The sequence below is a fragment of the Merops nubicus genome, unplaced genomic scaffold (genome assembly GCF_000691845.1).
Source record: "Merops nubicus isolate BGI_N331 unplaced genomic scaffold, ASM69184v1 scaffold4565, whole genome shotgun sequence".
In the NCBI taxonomy this organism is placed as follows: Eukaryota; Metazoa; Chordata; class Aves; order Coraciiformes; family Meropidae; genus Merops; species Merops nubicus.
This window is the reverse complement of record NW_008610108.1, coordinates 42,045-64,757: the sequence shown is the minus strand read 5'-3', so window position 1 is coordinate 64,757 and position 22,713 is coordinate 42,045. Positions and strand designations below refer to the sequence as shown.

The 22,713-nt window shown below is 40.4% G+C and overlaps 1 protein-coding gene across 1 annotated transcript in view; it reads left to right on the top strand.

Annotated features, from left to right (window-relative positions):
* Window positions 1-22,400, top strand: part of MPPED2 (metallophosphoesterase domain containing 2) — a 96,912-nt gene extending 74,512 nt beyond the window's left edge. The window contains exons 4-6 of the mRNA XM_008940775.1: window positions 16,446-16,561; window positions 19,180-19,293; window positions 22,282-22,400. Coding sequence (XP_008939023.1) covers window positions 16,446-16,561; window positions 19,180-19,293; window positions 22,282-22,400 — 349 coding nt within the window. The remainder of the gene's footprint in view (window positions 1-16,445; window positions 16,562-19,179; window positions 19,294-22,281) is intronic.
* The last annotated feature ends 313 nt before the right edge of the window (window positions 22,401-22,713 follow it).

The following is a 22,713-nucleotide window of genomic DNA, read 5'->3' as shown; positions in this document are numbered from 1 at the left end:
GGAATAAACCTACCTCAGTAAGGATATTGTGGCAGTGATTTAGGCACTGAAAGATGTTAAGTACTGTGGAAAAAGTAGTAGCTTGCATTTTAAACACTTCACTAATTCACCTATCTGAATACACGTTGCAGTTAAGCAATTATACATTGAAGTGCAAAGCTACTGTTCTCTCTCTTTCTAAAAAAAATTGTTTACAGGCAGAAGTTGAACTGCTCTAACATTTGATGAAAAAATGCGATAGAGACTTGTGTATTTTGAAATGCAAGTATGTCAAACTACTTGTAACATTGCCAAATCATGCTTCTTTTCCATGCATTTTTTTACTCAATTATAATTGCATAGCATGTATTATAGCATATCTGGTTCATATATGTAGATAAAAAATATATATAGAATATGTTATGTATGGTGTGTATTTTGAATATGTGTGCATATGTTTTGTATGTATGCGTGCATCCATGGAGTTACTGGCCTCGACTGTAAGAGAAGGTGAGGCTTATTCCTCCAATTTTTTGTTTGGTTTTTAAAGGGTGTTTAATTTAAGTCTTCTGAATGAGGAGAACTTTGAGGAAGTGTTTTAACTCCCAATGTGTTGAATAAACTGCAGTTACCATCCTCAGTCTTCTGCTGCCCTTCCCCCTTCTTTCTCCCAGCTGTGTAGCAAAGGAATGGTAAGCTAAGGAACTGGCTTGGGCTGTGGGGCTCCTGGGGGCAGGTGATCTCCTGCATCCCTGAAAGCAGGAGGTTTCAGATGCATCCCACTGTTAAGCTCTGAAAACATATACCCAAAATGTGGTGGTATATCTCACTCGTATCATCTCAGTCATGGAAGATTCTGATCATTTGGGACCTTGATTGTGTAGTGTTAAAGAAAAACAGTTGTACAGATTTACATCTTCAGGGGAAACTAGCCAAAATATGGTACAGAACCCTATTTTTACCTGACCTCCACTACTCAAAAGTTCATTTCCTGATGCATGTAAGAGAGAACCTGATGACTGACCCCTTTTTTTCTTTTTTTTTTTTTTTTTTTTTTCAAAGAGGGTGTTGTGATTGTGATAGTCAAAATAATTTCTTCAGAGGATGAAGGCTGAGTAACAGCTTTTATCTGAGAATGGATGGCAGCGGGGCCTTATAGAGAGGGTGAATGTGAAGTTTTAAAGTGGATGTTACCAGTAGAAATGCACCTTTTCCTATCTATCTTCTGTGCTCTCAGAAGCAAGGCAATATCAAAGAGCGGAGCAGCAAGAGGTGACTTACTGAAAAATAAGTCACTGGTTCAATTCTGAATGTTGATGTTAGTGAGACCAGCATTTCACACACGTTGATACAGGTGCTGGATGCTTCCAGTGCTCACTGCTCCATTTTTAGCATTGCTCAGGAGTCACTGCCATGAGTGGCAAGTCTCTGATCTCATTGAGGTGAGGTGGACAGGAGTGCTACTCAGAGAGAGCAGTTACTCAAATGATACAGAGAGAGGAAGCAATATTTAGGTGTTAATCGGTAATATAAACCCATTTACATTTTTTCTAGTGGTTAGCAGCTCTATGACATGAGTGAGCCTGTGGAGAGACGTTGCCTTTTAAAGGCAGACGTTATTTCATTACAGCAACAAAAGGAGATTTAGAAAAATGAAAGCCAAGTTCAGAATCTCATCTTGAAGTTGTCCTTAGAACAAATCACTGTAGTTAATAGAAATACTCACATCAGCTGGGATAATGATAAATGTTTCCATGCTCTTCTCCCCACTGTCGCTGAAAGGAAGTCTGCACATTCTGAAATCCCAGTGAGCAGGAGGCATCATCTCTTAAGCAAAGGTTTTCTGAAAGATGTCTTCTACATTTTTTTTTTTATCAATATCATCCAAGCCTCAGTTTGTTGATTAACATCAAATAAGTATTGTGGCCACATGACTCAATCTTCTGTATTGCAGGGGTTTTATTGCTGTCAGCCTCTCACTAACCTCAGTGAGATAACCTGTGGTAGTAAAGTAAATACTGTTGGCAAGATTTGGCCTCTGGTGGTGTTTTTTTTTCGTAATGTTTGTATGTATATACATACATAGATGCATACAAAGTGTACTTACCACGTGCTCTCTATTTCAGGCTGCATGAAGTCACATTGCAGAGCCTACCCCTGTTACCATTATTACCTGGGAGTGGACCAGGAACAAAAGTGGATTTTCACATTTGTCAGACATGATTCATTGGCGAGACCAGCTCTGTTGCTTTGTGGTGCCTTTGCTCACCTGTCACTGTGGCAGTACATAGTGACATTTCAAACTGCTAGCATGGAAATAAGATAAAAAGTGTTTGGGACAACTGGGAAATTTCATTTAGACAGAATGTCAGACCCTAGTCTCCAGTGAAAATACTTTAGGTTTACCATGTCCAGCTTTGCAATATCATTTGATGTGAAATTAAATCAGAGGCCAGCCATGAACAGGAAAGCAGTTGAGCCTGTTCACTTTTAGTTTGTCATACAGTTCAGGTACTCCTGATCTCTCTTCCCTGCAAGAGTAAGTTGCAGTGGCTAACTGTTTATAAAGGTGTTTTGAAAGCATGATTCCCACAGAAGTGTCTTTTAATTCCTTGCATTACCTTGAAGTTTGAAAAGTTTATGTCTCTAAAAACCTAGTTCTGGCACTCATTGTTCTTTTGGATCAAGTTTATGCTGGCTAACAATTATTTTGCTTTGCCCAGTAACCTAACACTGATTATTTCAGGACAAATAGGCACTGGTGTGGCTCCTGAATGGGTGAGTTACGTGTATTCATAAACCATTCCATTCATTTCTCTGACATGGAAAAAAGGGTAGGGCTGCTTTCATCTGCTGCCAGCCCTTTTATCTCAAAAGAATCAAATTTCAGGAAACCTTTCTGCCTAGGTCAAAATTTCAAAGAGCCTGTAATATTTAAAAAGTTTAGCTTCTTAACTCTCATAATTTCAAGGGGAATGTTTCTTTTTCCCACTGAGAAGTCAAAACAAAACAGGTCCCCAAAACAAAACAGAAACCAATGAAATAAACTAAAGCAAAACACAGGTTTGGAGAAGGGAGGGTTAGTAAAAATGTGTTTAGTGTTACTTCACTTCCTACTATTGAGGAGAGCACATTGTTAAATCTGATGCAGTGTTTATACACATTGTGGTTATGGCTATAGTTGGGGCTATTGTTGAAGGATGTTATACAGATATCTATCATAGTATGTCAGTAAACCCATTGTAAAAATGTCCTACTAGTTAAATGAGGCTTAGATTTAATGAGGCTATAAGAAAGGACTGGTTTTGTTATTATACTGTAAATAGGGTTCCTATAGCAATGTCATTGGGATTAACGTTGCAGGGTTTTTTTGGTTTCAAAATAAGAGCAGCATCTCTGTGGAGTTAGACAAGAAATTTTAAGAATACATTTCTGCAAAGCCTTTGAAGAAATAGTTGCTTGGTTGCATTCTGACTACACAATGATAGTAAATGGAGGTGTGAAATTACAAAAAATTTAAACCTCCCCCCACCATAAACTGATAGTACAATCTACTTAATGAAATCCTAAAGCTAATAAAAAACTCTATTAATGGCTAAGTAATACATTGTCAGTGGCAGGAAAACCCTCCTCAATACTTTTTAAAAAGATGCTTAACATAGTTCCAAATTTTTGTGCTACTTCATATGCTAATGGTGAACTGACTTTAATAAGTTTTTAACACTGCTGCCACTAAGAAACGTAAAAATGAGGCTCGTAACCTTTAAGATTTTACCCACTAACATTTATTCTTTTTGCAGCTGTGAAAATAGCCATCTAAAGCTCCAAAAGAGTACTCATTTGGACCACATTTTAGCTTTCTGCATTTATTTTCAATCTGACACAATTCTCTGAAGTCTAGGGGGCGTGCCTTATGTTTAAATTAGAAAGTATCAGTATTGTAAGGGGAAATAAATGTATTTTTAACTGTTTGAAAGGATGTTAACAGCAGAAGATTACGAAGTGGAGAATGTCTTATTTATTCTTCGTATGTTTCTTTTGTGGCAGGGGTACACTGTTATCTTTAAAGCTGTAGTTTGATGGTAAAGCTTTAAGGGAGTTTTGCTATCAGAGAAGCAGTTCCTGCCCTGAATAACGAGTCCTGAGCCTCATGATGCCCTTCTCCAGCCCAGTATTGGTGCTGTTGAATCTGAACCCTGTAAACCCAAATGACTGAAAAGATCTTCCCATCATTTGATTCCAATTTTAGGATTGCTGGCTTTAAGAGGAAGATCCAAACAATGGAGCATTCTCAGGGAAGGAAAAAAAAAACCCCACATCATTCAGGATGAGGATATTTGGATCCGTGGCAGCAGCCATAAACACAACAGCTTTCCTCTTCCACCGAGAGAAATTTTGGCTTTACAGGGACTTGCATGGCCCCTCAGTGTCCCAGGTTCCCCTTTGGCAGCACATTTCCTTTCAGCTGCTACTTTCTTTGCTTAAACCTTCCCAGGGGCATTGCTGAGGGCAAGATTCTGAGTGCTCTATCCTAGAAGAGCAGATTCCTGCAGCTCTCTATTTAGGTGGCTATTTAATGTTAGCTCTCTATTCATTTGGAAATAATGGTGTTGGGGAAAAAAAAATTAATTAAAATGGCTTCAGAAAGTAGTTAATTATAAAGCCTGCCATGGCCTGAAGTATAAAATACGTTGCTGACTGCAAAATCACATAGGGGTGCATTACTAAAATAATTAATTTAAAAGTTTACATATATCACCCACACAGCAAATGCCATGGCTGCTGCTAAAATGAGTCCAGTGCCCTTCAAAAACTGTGAGCATCTTCTTGTATCTCCCACTCACTCTCTTTTAGATCTGCTTGTTTCCTTCTTTACTATGGGCATGCACTTTGTGTTAAGAACACCAACTTCGTAGAAGTGCTTTGGGTGTGAAATTAAATCCTCCCTGCAGTTATTTGAGCACTGTCATGGTGTTTGTGGGGCTGGGGTTTCCCTCATGGACTGCCTGATCGGACACAGGCAAGAGGTGCACAGGCTGAACCGCTGCCTGTGCCATGCCACCTTCACCTGCTGCAGCTTCTTCACTGGTCTGGAGCAGTGTCAGCTAGTAAACTGCTCTTAGAGCACTGCCAGCCCTGCCAGTTCTCTCAAAGGGCAGCAGAGATGTTGGGCTGCACCAGCACACTGGCCTTTTGCTACCATGGCATCCCATCAGGGCAATCCTTTAAGTTCAGCACTGTTGTACCAAATCTAGGGCTTTTCTGTGCTAGTGCCACTGCATTGGCCTGTATATGCCAAATAGTAGTTAAATATTGCAAAGCTTCACCTTTAAGTGCAGGAAAGTAGCTGGTGCGTTTTAGTATTTGGGGGCAGGAGGGTGTTTTCTTTTTTTCTGAGAATGTCCTGTGCAGATTCTGGTCCTGTGGTCATCTCCAATCCATACCTGCTCTCTGATAGCTACCAATATGCTGAGAGTCTTGCCTCTTGTCAGTCTAATTTCTAGTTGGTGCAGGTTCTTGACATTCAGTGCTTTATCAAACATAGGCTGCTTGGCACCTATTACGACTGATCTCAGCATTGCTAATAAACAGCAACATCAAGGCCATATTTTCTGGTTCCTGTCAGACCACTGCTTTCCTGGGTGAAATAAAAGTCCTATTAACATGCTCCTCCTCATTGGCTCTGACAGTTTGATTAATTAGACCCCCTCTTTAGATGACCTCTGCACTGACACGACAAGGAGGTGAATATAAAATGAATAGTTTGCCCACATAATGGCTTACTGCAAGTTTCAGATTTTTATCAGATCAGACTGAAGTCCGGGGCCTGTATTAAAATCTACAGTGCACAGCAATATATGGCTGTGGGTTATGAACCACAGGCTTTACAGCGTGGCTAAAGAATTCAAACCAAACCAATCCTAGCCATCCTGATACACTGAATCTTCTTCTAAGAATTAATCTTGACTTTGCTCTTTGACTATACAATACAAATCTGATCCATTTACATTATCCAACAAAATGACCTTTTGTTTTCAACAGATTTTTTTATTGCCAGAAAATACAGTATGTTAACTCTGTGGTTATTCAGCTTCCCATAAAATACTAATGTGAAGCCATTATTCTAGTGCCATTCTATTTAAATGTCAGTGTGCCTTTCTATTATAAACCACCAGCTCTTGTTCACTTCTTCTTGTTCAGTTCTTCTTCAGGCTTGTAACTCATCAGTAAAAAATTGACTTCAAGTAAGAACTTGTAATATGAGCTCACAACTTTTCTTTGGAAGTGTATTTTTTAGAAATGAGTGTATATATAATCCCAAGGGATGAATATGTAATTGTGCACCCTATAGCATGACATTTGTAGCATCAGAAACATCAGACCATGCCAGTGGACAGTGCCTCTGACTGGAGCTGGAGCCTTGTGGTTCCAAATGTTTTCCATTTGGTCAGCCAGCTGTGCAGATATTTTTGAGTTACATTGCAATCCAACTAGGAGTCAGCTCAGGCTTTTGATAAAACCTGGAGTATTGGCTGGTGGTTGGTAAGACAGATACCTTCCCTACCTCTTCCTTCTGCTGCTTGCTTGCAGTTAATTACTTTCCATTATCACTCTCTTGACGGGGATTACGTGTTGCAGGTGGCCTTGGAGAGATGTGAGGGTCAAAATCCTCTGTCTATCAAGGTAAGAACTGGAAAGAGCAGGAATAGCATTTTGTTGATCAGGTGGAGTCACTGATACCAAGGTAAAGATTCTACTATGTTGGTTTCTAATTAAAGTTTTCATATTAGTTTTTTTCTGCCAGAAGAGTCAAATTAACTGTCATTCAGCCTGTGGTAATCTGCATCTCCCACAGACCTCTTTGAAGAGATGCCGTAAAGGTGCGTGAGCCCAAAATTAAGTGTGTAAATTGACCCACCTATAATCTGAGCCCCTTGTTTCATGGTCTTAAAGCCAACAAAAGCAAGTGACCGATGCTTCAACAGATCCTTTCCAATTAAAATAATGCTCCCTTTACCTTTGTGATGCCAAGTGCTCACTACAGTCTTTTCAGCAGCCTCTGCTTCTCTTATGACCCTTACGTATTTTCTTTGCCTCAGTCTCTTCTGTCATTTTTTTTGTGTTCATCTGTTGATCAAGTAACTGCATTACTTTAATTGATTTGCTAAATTGGCTCATACATAAGACAACTCCTCCAGGTAATAACTGGAAAATACTAGCTTGTATTACTGGGGTCATGCTTGGATGCTACAGCAGCTGGAATTTTCATGGGTTTGGGAGTGCATTGTGCCATTCCTTCAAGCTGTTCGTCGGACTCTCGTGGGCAGAACAACAGGAGATAAATGTATTTTTTATACTCGTATATTTATACACACACACGTATGTAATACCAAGTATAGGACTTTTGTATGTGTGAACTTAGTGTACATTCAAGTCTCTTGAGGTTTCCTGAGCTGAGAAGGAGGTGTGATATGCATTTGGAGATCCATAATCACCCCTTTCCCCAGATGACTTATTTTTAAGTTTCTCATTTGACAGAATTTGACAGATAAAAGTAACAGTGTTTTTTGATGAAGATTGGACAGGAATTCCTAACTTTCCCTTCCTGCAGACTCCAAAGTAGGATCAGAGTTTTCAGTAAAGGTGAAATTTTGAGTAGGACAGATGTTAAATTTCTGCACAAAGCAAAGGCTGTAACAAATGAAGAATATGAAGCAAAACTACGTGTCTTTTAAGTAAATGACATTTCCTAAAACTTAAATAATAAACTGGTATGAGTGCTTAAAAGTCCAGCCGTGATATTTTATACTGTACCTAAATTCCAAATAAGCACATACTGTGGCACTGGGAACTCTATGGTTGTTTTGGCTGTTCTCATCTGGTTAGTGAGGGTGAGTGACTTTACAGCCAGCTTCAAGAATCCGCTGAAATGGAAGGTGGCACAGACTTCAAACAAACAAGAAATGCTTGGGGGTGTCCTGTGGCCTAATTATAGCAAACTGTTTCCATTCTTTTCTGTAAATTTTCAGGAGATTGTTACAAGTTCCTACAATTAAATATTGTGGGCTGTGTGTGCATGGAAGACTTATACATGTAAAGCTTGTTTAGTTTTCCTACCAGGAATTCTGGAAAGTTTCTGTTTCTTGCTGAAGAATGCTAAGCAGCATTTTGAGCAAAACATAAATAAAAATAGTGATGGTATTTATAGATAAACAGCACCATCTGGCAATAAGCAATCTCGGTGTCTGATTTGATGAAGCCATTGGAGTAGATAGAAAACTTGACTTATTGCTGAAGACTAATAGTGAAAAGGAGAGTGGCACTCTCTGCCTACTGTCTGAGTCACTCTAAGCAAGTTACTTAGGCGTATATTCTGGCAAAATTATTCTTGGCTTACTCAACCTGGTTCTACAGAGTACCTTTATAAATGGTGCTCTATCTAGACTGTTCTGAAGCTAAATTAATTGCTACTTGTAAGTTATTTGAGTTTTTGAGAGGCATAAAATTCCTGTGATTGTGGTACGGGTTTGTGCTTAGTGGATTCTTAAAAAAAAATCCTTTTTTTTTTTTTTTAACCCAACAACAACAGTGTAAGAAAACTTTGTTCCTTGCAGGTGGCCCAGCTGTTACTTTTTCCTCCGTCAGCTGTGGCTGGGTTTTGCACCATGTCTTACGGACATGGTGACATCATCTAGTGTTCTCCATCCTGTGTTAGGATTCAAATAGATAGGCTCTGCAAGATCTGGAGCTGGTCCAAGGATTGGTGACGGGTGTATGGGGGGGCTGCGGCCCCTCTGGGCAGCAGTGAACTGGTACCTTGTCTCAGTAGCTCTTAGGGAGTCTCCAGCCAAAACCAGCCCTCTGGTGGAAGACTCACCTTTCTTGTTGGTGCCATTAAGTTACATATATTTAGAGCAGTATGGAGTTTTATTTGCTGTACTAACTTATGTCTGGCAACAGTTGTTTCACAGCTGACTGAAAAATAGCTTGTGTGTTTTAAAGGCAGCTGTCTTCCAGTTAGTATTTCCAAATGCTACTTGTATAAATATGTAAAATATTCAAGAAAATTTACTGGATCGAATTGCACCTGTACAGGTGTTGCTTTTTTTACATGTTAAACACACTACCCTGGTGGATGGAAAATATACAGAAATAAGTGTCTTTACTTCCCTTTTGCTTTTTCTCTATTTTAATTTGTGTTGTCATTGTAGAAACGGGGCTACCAGTAAAAATCTCTTCCAGATCTACCTGGGTTGGAAGCTTTGTCAATTTACATTTCCTGCATGGACAATAAAAGGCATGTCAAAAATTAATTTAAGATGTAGTACAACTAGCGTATTATGATCACATGTTCTAGAAGAAACCAAGCAGTCAAGCATCATTCTGTACCATCCACAGTTGTTGAGCAGAATTGAATCAAAATTTCAGCCAGCTGATTTGTTTCCTCTTTTCCCCAGCCAGTCCCTCAGACTGGACATGTGATTTAGGTTGTGGTGAGCTTCAGGACCAGAGAGCTCCTTCCTCTAAATAGATACTGTAAGGTTCTCTGTTTCTGCAAAGACCTTAAAATTTGAGGCATTCAAGCTCTTCCAATATGCAGCATCCTTTGACAGTCCAAGGGTGCATGTACCCTGCACAGGGATGCAGCCTGGGACCGAAGAGGACAACGTGCCCACTCTGGAATGAGAAGCAGTTCTGCAAATCAGTCCAGTGTGGTAACTTCATAGGCCTGAGCTGCTGCCACAGTGCTCCCATCACCATGCAGGGAAGCACCGTGTGCTTAGGGTATGGACCCAGCTAAAGCTGGTGCTAGCTTAGACCCGGTCTATCCTTGAGGCCACCCTCAACTATGTGCAGCACAGAAATACACATGGTCTAATACTTGCTTCTATTAGTAGGCCCTTGTAATTTTTTTTTTTGCTTTTCAAAAGTAGAATGAAATTAGCCCTTGAGTCAAGTTTGAATTATTTTCACATTTTTGGGATATTAAAACATCTCCCAGATCTCATTAAGTAAAGCCCTAAATAAAATAATTGCAATACAATTAGGGATTGGAAAATCTCAGAAGGCTTGGAGGAAATTTCCTCTTTGATGAGCAATTCAGATACTTAAGCAAAGGTTGTCTGAGTCATAAACTTGAGAAATTCACCTACTCCCTTCCTCTCCTTTCCAGTATTCACTAGTTTCCTGGTGGTGTCCTCTCCCCTGCTCCACTGTGTGCTCCTGACTGCTGTACTTGGGGAGCCCTGTGCTCTGTGTTCTGCTGTCCTCTGTGGCTTGTGATCCTCCATGACATGAGTAGCCTTTTAACCTCCTGCCTCTGCTCCTTTGCTCTTTGTTTCTTAAAGCCTGGTGTATTTTTGTGTTCGGTTACTCAACTTCCATTTTCCTTTTTTAAAAAGCACGTCCTCCTCACAGACGATGACTCTTGGTCTTAGATACTGTCTGCGATGCTCTGGGATTGTTAACACAAAACATGAGAACTGAACAGATTTTCCTCTGCCAAAATGCATCACTAGCTGTTCAAGACACAGACTAGAAGATGCCAGTGGCTGGTATGGGCCATCAGAGAAACCAAATACTGAAAGGTATCCACAGAAGTAGCAGGCTTTGAATCTGGGGACCAGAGGTCACTTGCCTGTCAGTAACAGCTGGGGCAGCCTGGAGACAGCAAGGGCAGAGACAGAGAGACTGGGAAAGGGAAGAATTGCAAGATACAGGAGGGAATTCTTTTCACACACCATTTTCCAACTGTATGAGCAGCTAAAGCTGCACTGACTTCTGTACCCTTCCCTGCTCTAGGTGACAATTGGTCCAGATCAGCACATCCATGGAATGTGCTGAATGGCAGCAGTGGAGCTCCTAGCTCTTTTTCATGCCTCTCACAGATCCAGGCATGGATCTCTATCTGACAGGAGCCTAAGCTAAAACCTCCTTTGACCAGTTTGTACAATCTGAGGTAGAAGTTGAGAATAGCTCAGTGCAGAGAGTATACCAGATCACACTAGCTTGTGGTGATGAGGTGGTTGCTGCAACTTTTCATTGTGGAGAACTGCTTCACAGAGGAGAAGCACCATGTGGACTCTTGCCCTCCAAACACAGTGGGTGGCTGTGGGTCATGTTTCTCAAGCGTGCTGTCATGGACAACCAGTGAGTGATTAAATGTTGTAATATGTAAGGAGAGAGAGAAAACCTGGGAAAAAAAATAATCAGCAGCTGGTGAGGTTTCAATTTATTGTAAAAATGTGTTTTAGAGGCTTTCTGACTATTGTGCAGGGGGGTAGTGGGGAGAGGCAGAATAACATGGCTGTCATAATCAGAGTACTGGTAACCCACTTACCCTGAGAGCTTCAGCTGTTCAAAGATGCAGGGTAAGCAAAATCCCAAGGAACCAGACCCTGTGATGCTTCTTTTGGTTTTGTGTTATTGTCCTCACTTTCTAAATGGGACATTGAGGTGCAGCAGGTAAATGCTACTGGGAGCAAAACACAGCTCGAGACTCCAGACTGTGCCTTTTACTGGTGCCACAACATTACACAGAATGAGCACATTTAGGAAATCCTTTAGCCTTTAAGATTTCCTGGTTGTTGTTATGTTATGAAAAAGCATTTGAATATTCACTGTAAGTAAGAGCTTAACCAGAAAAGGAAAAAAAGCTTTTGTAGCATTTAAGGCAAGTTTCAGAGCCTTTGTAGAAGCTCTTGACTTGGGAAATGTGCTCCCTTAGTACACGGTGCACTTGCCCTGCTCAGCCTTTTGTTTCCATGATTACACATGCTCTCCTCCTTCCCTTCTCCACTCCCTTTTTGTGTGTTCCCGTAGGCACACTCTGGCCCTGGGCTGAAAGGAGAGGGGCACGTGTATGCTGCTCTGCCCTGGCAAACATCTGTGCTGGGGTGGAGGAGGAGGAGAGGGACTGAAGGGCTTTTCTTCTCTCACACAAAGGTTGCTCTCCTTCCCCCTTGAGGGTTAGCTCCCCACTGGTCCTCTGCAGCTTTCCCCTAGGGCTGCAGTGGGCACTTTGGAGAGGTGTTCGTAGGCTAGACCTGTGACCCAGCAGGTTGGTGTCCTGTCCAGCTGCTTTTGTTGCACTGATGGAACCTTCTCTGTCCCTCAGGAGCCGGTTCGGTTTGAATCAGACAAAAATAAAGAGCATTTCATTATTGTGATTAGCTGTGTAGAAGTGCTTCCTGCTGCGATGCCTTTAGGCACCCCCTTTGCTGTTATCCTGTGGAAGGAAGCAGACTGAGATTTTTGCCTCCTCTGCACTTCACTCATTGGATTAAGGATAACATTGAAGCTTTCCTAAAAGGCTGGTTAGCCTTAAAAATGAGTGAATACAAAGGATTAAAAACCTGTGAGATAATTTATTTTTTCTAATCCTGTTTAGAAGTAACTATTGAAATAAATGGATTTACTGGTGGAGGTAAAATGGAAACCTGAATCTAGAAGGTCTCATTGTACATTTACCTTTTGAGCTGTTGAACTCTGAGGATCAGGTAATTAAATTCATGAGCCAGAGAGGAGATAAAAGTAGATAGGAGATACCATGCTTTAAAAATGTTAAAGTTCCAGGAGTTGAAATTCCTGTATCGCCTGGATGAACTTGGCCATGACCTTGTGTCTCTTATTTCCCCATATGACGGTGTTGCTTCTGAGGTGTACTCACCAAGGAATGGTTGGGATTTTGTGTCATAAAATACTGCTCTATCAGTGTGCTTCTTTTTTTTTGTAATGTAATAGTAAAACCATACAAAGTTACCTGGGAGAAGGCAGGTCCAATCACCTGCTGAAGAGGCAGCTCTCTGCTGTTCAGAAGCAGATGGATTCATGTGTCTTGTCAGAGGGCTCTCAGTGCAGCTGCAAAAGGAGGGTGAGTCTTGTCATGAAGCTTAAGATCTCCTCCTCCTTGGTATTATGTCAAGTGATGTCTGTGTCTCGTGCAACACAAGGCGTGAAGATAATATGCAGCCTGCTGCATAAGTACTGTTTTAATTGCAGAAAATGTAACTTCCAGAGTGCCAGGTGGAGGGGGATCTGTAGGGATTCCCACGTCAAAATGAAGAGCTGAAGAGAGTAACGATGGGACAGGTGTCGGCCTTTCATGAGGATGTTCCCTGTGTCACATCTGGTGCCAGCAGAACTGCTGTCCCTAAACGATAAGGAAGCTTCGCAGGCAGAGGAGGGTTGAGCTGTCTGGTGAGCCAGGGATCAAGAATTACTGTGGTGGTTTGATGGCACGTGAAGGATGCTGTGAAGGGTGACCTGGTTCTGACAAGCAGAGGCTCAATTAGGTTCTCCTGGACATGGGCTGACTTGCCAGGCACTGGGTATGAGGAAGTGTTCTGGTCCGTCAAACACAAAATGACAGAACCATTTGTAAACTCTCATTACTAATCCCTGTGTTTTTTACATCTACATCTCTCCTGTGGCATTTTTCAGTTGATGATAGCTTATTTTTCCTTGCCAACTACTTAAAAATGAGGTCTACTATTAAATGCTTTTAGGAGTTACCTTGGATCTTTCACATAGAGCTTCATAGGAAAGAAAAATAGGTCAGATCTTAAATATGGTTCCTAATGACTAAGTAGCCTTTACTAATTATTTGTACCTGATTACAACTTACCACGAAGTGTAAGTGGGTGCAGCCAAAGTTCATTATGACATTTTTTTCTAGATATGGGGTGGTTTTGCCCAGTAAGTAATCAGCTTGAGATGTTGCAGAAGGCATGTAACTACATGCACAAGTTTTTTTATTTCTAAACATTTAGAAGTTGAGAGCAAATCTATTTAACTCTTACATATCCAAAAATAGAGCATTCATTAGGGGTAAAATATCCCTAGCAAGTACCCTTTGGTAAGATGCTAGCTACCTACAGTCCAGGCTTTGTCTTTCCTGCACACATTTAAAGTTTGCTGGGGGTGAGCAGCTGTTCATTTGTCCACTCATGGGATTCACAGCACATCAACCCCATTTTGTCCACGCTGCAACACAGCGTAGTGCAAACATCAGGTGACCTTTCTTGTGATCTCCTCTAAACCTGAATCTGTGCCATAAAGCTGTTTTTCTTCTGGGTGACATTCTGAACACGGCCTCTTCCCTCCTGGCTTTCTGGCGGGGCTTGAAGCCCCTCGGAGCGGGCGGTGCCCCAGCCAGGGCACAGCGCTCACACTGAGCCTGCAGTGCAGGGTCAGGGTTTGCATCCTGGAACCTAAATCTGTCATCCAGGTGTTCTTCCCGTCAGGCCTGCTCTTCTCATCAATTTATTCATTTTGTATGAAAATACTTAGTATATTAAAGAAGTACTTGACCATCTTTTTTCTGTGTGTGCATGCTGCATAATGGGGATGGTTTCTTGAAAGTTTTCTTACAAGTGGGATTCCCATGTGGTGCCTGTTAGTCACAGCTAATTACTGAGGCTGGTGAATCAAAAATATATTGGAGCTCGAGTTCCCCTCCTCCTCCTCCCCCAGTGCTTCATAAGAAAATAAAATAAAAAAACCTGCAGACAAATCCAGGTTTTTCTGTGGTTGTAGTCTCCAAAGAGCTCCAGAGAGATCACCGATGTGGTTTCACATTTCAGATTTAACTATGGGGTAGTAACTACAGTATTACCTGCAGGAGAAATGCAAGTGGGGAAAGAATCATTAATTGACAGTGAAAAGTTCAACCTATGCACTGTGTGTTTGTTTTATTTTTTTAAGCAGTTGAATGTTTAGTCAAACTGTACTTTAACTTTTAACTGCAGACCTGAAGGCTGCAATAATCTTATTACGTTAAAACCCAGGAACATCATAGGAAAAGGAATTTACATTCATGCTTCAGAACGGTTAGTCCTAGAAAGGCAGAAACTCTTGTGATTTAGTTACAGCTAAGACACATGGTTCAGTTTTGATTCAGCTGCATGCAAACCTCCTGTGATGTACACTGACCTTACTTTACAACATGTGATTTTTTTAAGGTGTTTCAGTGGGTACAGAGTAAGCCAGCAGTGAGAGGTGAAGTTTCATTGCTACGCACATAAGGAACCCATAGAATGTTTAACTTAACATCTGATTTTCCCATCTTCTGTTAGTGTTCATCCAGCAAGCAGGAAGTCTGCTGGGTTGAACAAGATCCTCTGTGTGTGTAGTATAAGTATGAGTTAGCAGGACTACATGGGATGTGTCTATTATTTGTTCCTAAGGCACCAACGACCCTTCTGCTCCTGTATTAGCAGTACCTACTGTTTTCCCATACTGCCAGTTGTCAGGAATTCATTCCTTACATATAACTGGGTATGATCTTCATTGGTCAAATTGTCATCTCTGGAAAAAAAAATACTTTTTAAAAAAAAAAAAAAGAGCAGGAGGTATTATCTCACCAGGAAATTTCCACTTAAGTGCATATTTGAGGCTGAAAAAAAATGCATGCTTTAGCGAGTGCAGGAGGCAGATTACATAATGAAATGATGTAGGAAACAACAATCTCTCTCTTCTTCACAGCTATGCTTCTCTCAGTTTGTGGGTTTTTTTCCCCATATTTTTATTTTTCGTTTTCAGAACTGCAGTACGCAGAAGCCTGCAGGAGTAGTTTGAACTCAGAAAGTTGTCCCCAAATGACCAAGGCTAGAACAGGAGTATCCTACCTTGACAATAAACTCTGTATGTGTTGCCTCAGCTCTAGAAAACACAAACATGGATGAAAATGCTTAAAATTAATACAATACTAACAGCTGTATAAAAAGATGTTAGTAACGGGTGTAAAAGTGTCTCTTCAGAACAACTGCCCCGTGTACCTGCTTGATAAGGAAAGGTTTATATTATCATATACCTGCATCAGAATTATTCAATCTGGCTGTTACACATTGAAGAAGAAGAACTAGAAAGGCTGCTTCTCATCACTGGTGGTGGTGATGTATAAACCAATGTCTCAACAATGCTGTGCTGTGGGGGAGGAGACTTGAGCATCTGTTTTCCTTAAGAAATACTAAATGAATTTTAAATGATAAGATCTCTTTTAAGAAGTCACTGTGAGGCTAAACATGGTGTGATCAAGAGGTCAAGGAGGCTCAGTAGTTCAAAGCCAAGTTATGTGACTGTTCTGATGTTAAAAGTCACACTTGCCTCCGACAAACTTTTGAGATTTTTTGCTTGTTTTGGTAGGTAACTTACAGAAGGAAATCTTGTGTTTGAACGTCCTCAAATTTTGAAAAAAAAGCTTTAGACTGTGTTATTTTAACTTTTTTTTTTTCCCCTTTCTACCTAAACACCCCTAGGGCTGAATACTAGGATATTAATTGAAATTCAAATGTATAGATTAGTGTATTTAGTGTGTATTTGAACCAGTGGGTTTAGAGGCATCCCCTTCAAAAAGGTTGTCTGCAAGTAATCTCTGGGGCACAGAAATTGTTTTAATTCAGAAAAATTGGAGAAGGGAGATTTTCACTTTATGCTGATGCAGTTCATCTTATTTTCCCCCAAAGGACACCGTGGTTTAATGGATGGGGCTTTAACCTACCCAGAGGTCAATCTTTGCTAGACAAGTGGAACCTTATTCCTGAGGGAATTGATATACTAATGACACATGGACCTCCCCTTGGTAAGTGAAGCAAAAGCTGTATGTGTTTTTTTTTGTATGAGAATTTTACTTTCAAAATAAGCAAAATTAGTAAGGCTAGAAGTTATACTTAATCACACCCTAACTCACAGCTATGATTTCAAAAGCCTTTTTGGAAGTGTAAACTGATGATGAGGCATATCAGGTCTGTTGAGCTTCCAGTTGTTTTCTTGATTAAAAACTAATTTTTTTTCTTAAATTCAAGGTAGGAAATGTCAAACATCTGACTCCATAGCCATTACAGTTGGGCATTTTATTTAAGCACACTATTTATCTGATGGTTTCCAATCCCATATGATTTTTCAAAGATTGACTAAAATTCAAAAAATCCTTTTTCCCTACAATGACATGGTAGCTTAAGGTTTTAGAGTATGCAGTCAGGAGTTCAGGAGTATGTAGTCACACATTCTCCTTGATAATGTCTTTGTAAACTTAGAATATGTAACAGTAGTTTTAGAGATACTAACTGGCATATGACAAATTTGTGAAGGAATAAAATTATGTTCTCAGATAATTGTTCCTTAAATAATGACAGGTGAGCACAAGTCTATGAATGCATAATTTGTTTTTCTCGTTAACTAGGTGAAGCTTTTCACTTAGTTAAATTTTGCTTGCCTTGTGAAAGTGGGCAACTCACTGACCCCATTTTCATTGTAAATTCTAAACTAAGTTCTGATGGTCTCAAAAAGACAGTGGGATGATGATTCAGCAGAGGCAGAAGTACTCAGTTTTGGCATATCTGAAGTCACTAAAGCCCAGACTGAAACTGTTTAAAAATCCCAATATTTTTTCCCTATCTTAAACCCCACAGGGTAGTAGCCAATATTATTTACACATGTGGCAGGGAGCCTAGGACCGCAGTTTAAATATTTCAGTTGGTTTGACAACAACTGAGCAGCTGCCTTTTATAAATCTGGCTTATCAGGATTATCTTCATTACTGTTACCATGAGTAGACTGTGATTTGTCTGGGTTTTTAGCAGGCTCGGGAAATCCAGGGAGTCAAATGATCACATGAAATCACTGGCTTTTAAAGATGGTAGTGAATATAAAAAAAAATCAGAATTGCAAGATGGCATTGTAAAACAGGATTTAAGTGCTACCAGGCTGGCTCAGAGCTCTCACAGAGCTTCTCAGTGGCTGTGGAGTTGGGAATTAATGCACACTTCTGTGTAGTACCACGATTAAGTTAAGAGGAAGCAATCTAAGCAGAGCTAAGGAAAAAAAAGTCCAGAAAGTTTTTGACCAGTAATGTACTTATCATTCCTTTTTGACCAGTAATGGACTTAACACTCCTTTTATGTCCTAGCTACTCTTTTAATACTACTTAGAGAATGTTGTAAGATGATCTGCAAATTCTCTTTAATCTCAGTAGAGCTACCAGGATGCTGCTGTGATAAAGCAGTGATACATCCACTGGCAGCAGAGCGCACCGGATATTGAAAACCAACGCTTTGAATAGCACTCTTTTAATCTGTTTATTTTCCCAAAGAGGCAAAAAAACCCTCAAGCACGTTTATAATGTTTCATGGGTGCTGTTTTAAATGGATTGCTAATCCATCTGCCCTGAATTGGGTTCATACAGAGATACTGTGATACTGAAAACACTAATGAGTGCTTTAATTGAATAAGCGTACTTAAATTTGGGGTTTGATGGAGATAATGAAGTTCAATTTCAAAAGGTTGGCACCATATTTTAACTACAGACACAGATTAGGAGGTGTTAGTAGTCTGCCTAAAAGGAAGGGGTCTAGGTCTCAGCCTGCATGATAATACAGACAAAGTGCTGCTTTTTACATCATGTAAATATTAAGGGAGGTAGAGATGTAACTGGACTCTTTGTTCTTTCCAAAATTCAGTAGAGTTCCTAACACATTTTTACTACCTGGGACAAATTCGGCACAAGGTGTAATTACTCTAAAGTCAGTAGTACAATTGGATGTGGCTCCTGATTTCCCTTTTACTCCTCCTCATCCATCTTGCCCTGTGGATCCTTATCAGCATTAGCCCAGGCAGCAGACGTCTGTAATGCCCAGTGTCAGGTTTTGTGCCTTTTTCCACGTTATCCGTGGGACTGAGTGGCAGCGTGTTCAATTGGCACTGTCTTGTTGGAAGCTATTTTCCTGCGTTGCTTGTTGTTGGTGGCTGGGGGCTCAGAAGTAACCCAAAACTTGCAGACCATGGCCCTCTGGAAGCTGTGTCAGCCTGTATTTTGAATCTTGGGGTGGCAGTGGTATTGGGTCTTGGATCCCCTGGCTTGGGAAGTTGGCTGCTGTAACAGCCAGAGGAGAGGGAGGAAAAATTTGCAGCAGTGCCAGGAATAAACGTCCCAGGGTTTCAAGGTGGAAGATGAGTTTAAACCTAGAGTTTAAAAAAAAAAAATCACATCCAGAAAAATATTAATGCAGATGGAGGGGGGAAATCTTAAGGAAGACAAAGTGACAGTGAAACATTTCTTAAAAACCATTGTGTGCTGTAATGGAGAGGTTACGAGTACAGATAATGTAATGAACCTCCTGTGAGTTATGGCTTCCTGAAAGACGACGTGAAACCTTACCTGAATAGGGAAAATTAATAGTATTGATTGCTTTTTGCCTTCAGGTTTTCGAGACTGGGTTCCAAAGGAGCTGCAGAGAGTGGGTTGTGTGGAACTGTTGAACACGGTGCAGAGGCGAGTGAGGCCCAAACTCCATGTTTTTGGTGGGATTCATGAAGGTAAGGAGCAGCACTACTCCCAATTTCGAAGCCACACGTTTTGATGCTGCGTTGCAAAGATGTATAAGGGCATATTGGACCCAAAATGGGGGGAGCTGGGGGAAGTGATTGCACAACACTTCATAAATTTATGCCAGAATTAAAACAGGCTGCTTCAGGAATGTGTGCTACATTTAGCTACTTACGTGTTTCACTGTGCAAAGGTTGTTCTATACAGGTTATTTGAAAGCAATTCAAGTTTTGACAAACTTGGTTAGAGAAACAGATGAGATTCCCCACACTTGCAAGCCAAAATGAAATTTATCCCCATTATTCCAAGCATAGAAGCCAAGAAAAGTGCTAGAAAAAAGAAAATTAAGGACAACTTACTGTCTCAGGTCACCTCCCTCAGCATATAAGGAAAAGAAGAAGGATGGCACCTTGAGTCAGACGTCTGCAGGAGAGATTGCCAGAGCTCACTTCACATACATTTCTAAAAACGTCCTGTAACACAGTTTGTTCTGTGTATGCTACCTTCCAGCAGTCTCATATTTTACAGGAGATACTAACCCGCTGTCAGTACCAGATCAGGCAGAGTCTGAAGCTTCAGAAACAATAAGCTCAGTTTGTGGCATTGGAAGAGCCTGAGAGATTAAGTACATTTTGGAGATACTTAAATATTTAATACAATTTTGTGGCTTTCTTGTGGTCAAGATACAAACATTAGGAATACTGCCTGAGAGAGAGAGTGTAAGACTTTGTGACCCTAGAAATCAAAATTACACATTAAATGTTTTATATTATCCTGCCTGGAGGTTAATCCATTGACTCTTAACTAGCTTCTCCATAGCCTTAAAGATTTTGAGGACTTCATAAAATAAAAATAAAAAAAAAAAAGGACAGCTTTCTCAGCTAGTGGTGGTGGTTTTTCTGAAGCCCTTGTGACTTCATACACTGAGTTTCATGCCTGCTATCTGTAAACAAAGAGTTTATAATGGAAATACTGGCATGACCTTAAGTATAGTGGCATGTATGGCAGTCTTACAATGCACCCAGAAAAAGATCTAGTATTGTGTATAAATATTAATCATTGCATATTAAGGATAAGTGAATACAGCAAGACTTCAGCTAAATCACAGAAATTGTTTACAGCCTTTGTAGGCACACTGGTTGATGAAACTTCTAGTTGTCATAGTGTTAAGTAATCAGAGAGAAAGGTATTTTAATGTACAAAATCATTATTAGGAGAGAGCACCGAGCGACCACATGCAGCACCTGATATTTAAATGTCATAGGAAGGGTGGCAGCACGTCTTAGAAGTGAATGTTCAAATAAATTCTTAGAAGAATGCTAACAAAGTTAAAACCCTACTTAAGCAGAAGACATAAGAATGACTTTTTTCAGTACAGAAGGAAATAGCCAAGTGTTAAGAGCATTATCTTACAGTGCAATTAATTCTCATCCAGCTCCAGCTGAGATGAACATGCACCACATTTCATTAAATCAACAGAGGTTATACACACATTTTGGTGATGTAGGGTGTTTTTCCTGGTTGATGAGCAGGAACAACCACAAACAAGGTTTTTCCCACTGTGAGATGATCTAAATCAAAATTGCCAGTCTAAATAAATAAATACAGGCGGACAGTGCAGCAATTCTGAAGTGATTATTCTTTCTGATAGACACTGTGGGTAGCTGTATTTATCTTTGCTTTCAGGCAGCAGTCATCTGTACTGTATCATAATGGTTTAAAAGAAAAACATTTTTCCCCTGTGGGTTTGTGATGGGAAGTTGTCTTGCTCCATGAAACTCTGATTATTATTTGTATATATTTTTTTTTTTCAAAAGTATATTTGGTGCCAAATTCTTCCCTTTTTTGTTTTTTTTTTTTAATAGCTTCTTTGTTAGCTTTTTGTGGATGTCATCTGAGAACAGTGGCAAAGCTTTAACTCACCTGCACTGGCGGGGCTGGAGCCCCTGTCTCCTTATCGCTGAAGGAATGTCTGTATGAGGAGAGCTTGTGCTTTCTCAGAATCTCTGTAATTCTGTTATCATTCCTTTTCTCACATCACCTTTGCTGAATGGAGGCTCAGGTGTGACTCAATTCACGTGTTGCTATAGTTTGCTCTTTTTGCCCAAAATTGCTGGAGTGCACAAGCCTCTGTTAGGTCCTATTCCTGTGCAGCAAGTGGGAGAGAAAATAGAGGCTAGCAGGGAAAAAAATGTTACTGAAAAAAATGTGATTAATATTTGCTGCTTCTTGCTTCTTTGGGGGGGAAACGTGAGTTATCTAGAGCCCTTTGTGATGAAAAGCAGTCATCTATTAACTTTCACCTCAATTTTCTGCTGAAGCCAGTGGTCATCCATCGACCTCCAGTGCTTTTTGTGTTTAGAGTAGAACATTCCTTCCTTAATCATGATTTTCACTGGTAGATAACATACCTAAGATAAAAGGTAAATGTGTATGTGTCTGTATATTTTTAAACTACTAAAGAATTTTTGAGGTTTCACAGGCCAGTGTGAACACCAGCTTGGCAGTGCTGTGATGAGGAACGGGCTAGCATGGGGAAAGCTTACTGGCTTCAGTTCATTGCCCAAAGGAGGATTTTTAGCAGGCAAAACCAAAGTTACTTCTTGATCTTTTGCTCTTAGATCAGCCTTTTTCTTAGGACACACATCACAGGCATGCAAACCACAGCTCACTAATTAAGTAATTAGAAAAAGTCCATGTGTGGTTTTGCCTCTGTTTCTCTGTATCCAGTTGCAGCAGAGGATTTTGGGGGCGGGGGGAAGTTTGTAAAAAGCCTGGATTCTCCTTTCAAACACAGCACAGGGAACGCTTGCTTTCAAACAAGCCTTTGCAGCAGCCTCCAAGAGCTTGTATCGTTTTGAAGGGATTAGTTTAATTTTATTCCAAAGGATTGATCCCCCAACAAGCTTTCCATGCAGCTGCCGACAGGCAGCATGGTTTGTGCAGCCTGTGGTGAGCGTGACCCCTTCTCCCCCCAGGTTATGGCATCATGACAGACGGTTACACGACGTACATCAACGCCTCGACGTGTACCGTCAGCTTCCAGCCAACCAACCCTCCCATCATATTTGACCTCCCAACCCCTCAAGGATCATGAAGCACTACTGCACATTTGGAACTGGGGAAGGTCTATAAACTGCCATTTTCTAATTATAAAACTTACATTCTGTTACATGTTTATTTCCAAATTGGGTGGGGAGGGAGAATTTGGGGGAACTGTAGGGTGGTTTTTTTTGTTTTGGAGTGGGTTTGGGGAGGGTTTTTTGTAAATTGCTGGTACAAAAGAAACGAGAAAAGTTAGAGGTTGTGCTTTTTGGAAATGCAGCATTCATTTTAAATTGATCAAGCGTTGTGAATTTGTAAAATTAATTTTGTTTTTCAATAAATTTGCCATTGTAAATTGTTATAGT